The sequence below is a fragment of the Chaetura pelagica genome, unplaced genomic scaffold, assembly GCF_000747805.2.
Source record: "Chaetura pelagica isolate M959 unplaced genomic scaffold, ChaPel_1.0 scaffold612, whole genome shotgun sequence".
Classification (NCBI taxonomy): Eukaryota; Metazoa; Chordata; class Aves; order Apodiformes; family Apodidae; genus Chaetura; species Chaetura pelagica.
The window spans coordinates 394,672-395,131 of record NW_009952448.1 but is presented as its reverse complement, the minus strand read 5'-3'; the positions used below and the strand labels follow the sequence as shown (position 1 = coordinate 395,131).

Below are 460 nucleotides of genomic sequence, written 5' to 3'. Positions count from 1 at the left end.
GAGAAGTCCAAGCTGACCAACCATTACCGCATCCACACCCGCGAGCGCCCGCACGCCTGCGCCGTCTGCGGGAAGGGCTTCATCCGCAAGCACCACCTGCTGGAGCACCAGCGGATCCACACGGGCGAGCGGCCCTACCACTGCACCGAGTGCGGCAAGAACTTCACCCAGAAGCACCACCTCCTGGAGCACCAGCGGGCGCACACCGGCGAGCGGCCCTACCCCTGCACCGAGTGCACCAAGTGCTTCCGCTACAAGCAGTCCCTCAAGTACCACCTGAGGACGCACATGGGAGAGTGAGGGGCTGCCCACGGCTTCCTCTCCCTCCCTGCATCCCTCCCTCCATCCCTCCATCCTTCCTCTCCCTCCTCCTCGCCCTCCCCTCATCTCTCCCACCCTCCCTCCACCCCACCCCACCCCCCCACCACCCCGGCTCAGGGCATGGCCATCACGGAGGCTT

At 67.0% G+C, this 460-nt stretch overlaps 1 protein-coding gene across 1 annotated transcript in view; it reads left to right on the top strand.

Annotated features, from left to right (window-relative positions):
- LOC104398440 (zinc finger protein 398-like) overlaps positions 1-460 on the top strand; it is a 33,097-nt gene that overhangs the window by 22,946 nt on the left and 9,691 nt on the right. The window contains exon 5 of the mRNA XM_010008550.1: positions 1-296. This exon is cut by the window's left edge and continues 264 nt beyond it. Within this exon, the coding sequence (XP_010006852.1) occupies positions 1-296 (296 nt within the window). The remainder of the gene's footprint in view (positions 297-460) is intronic.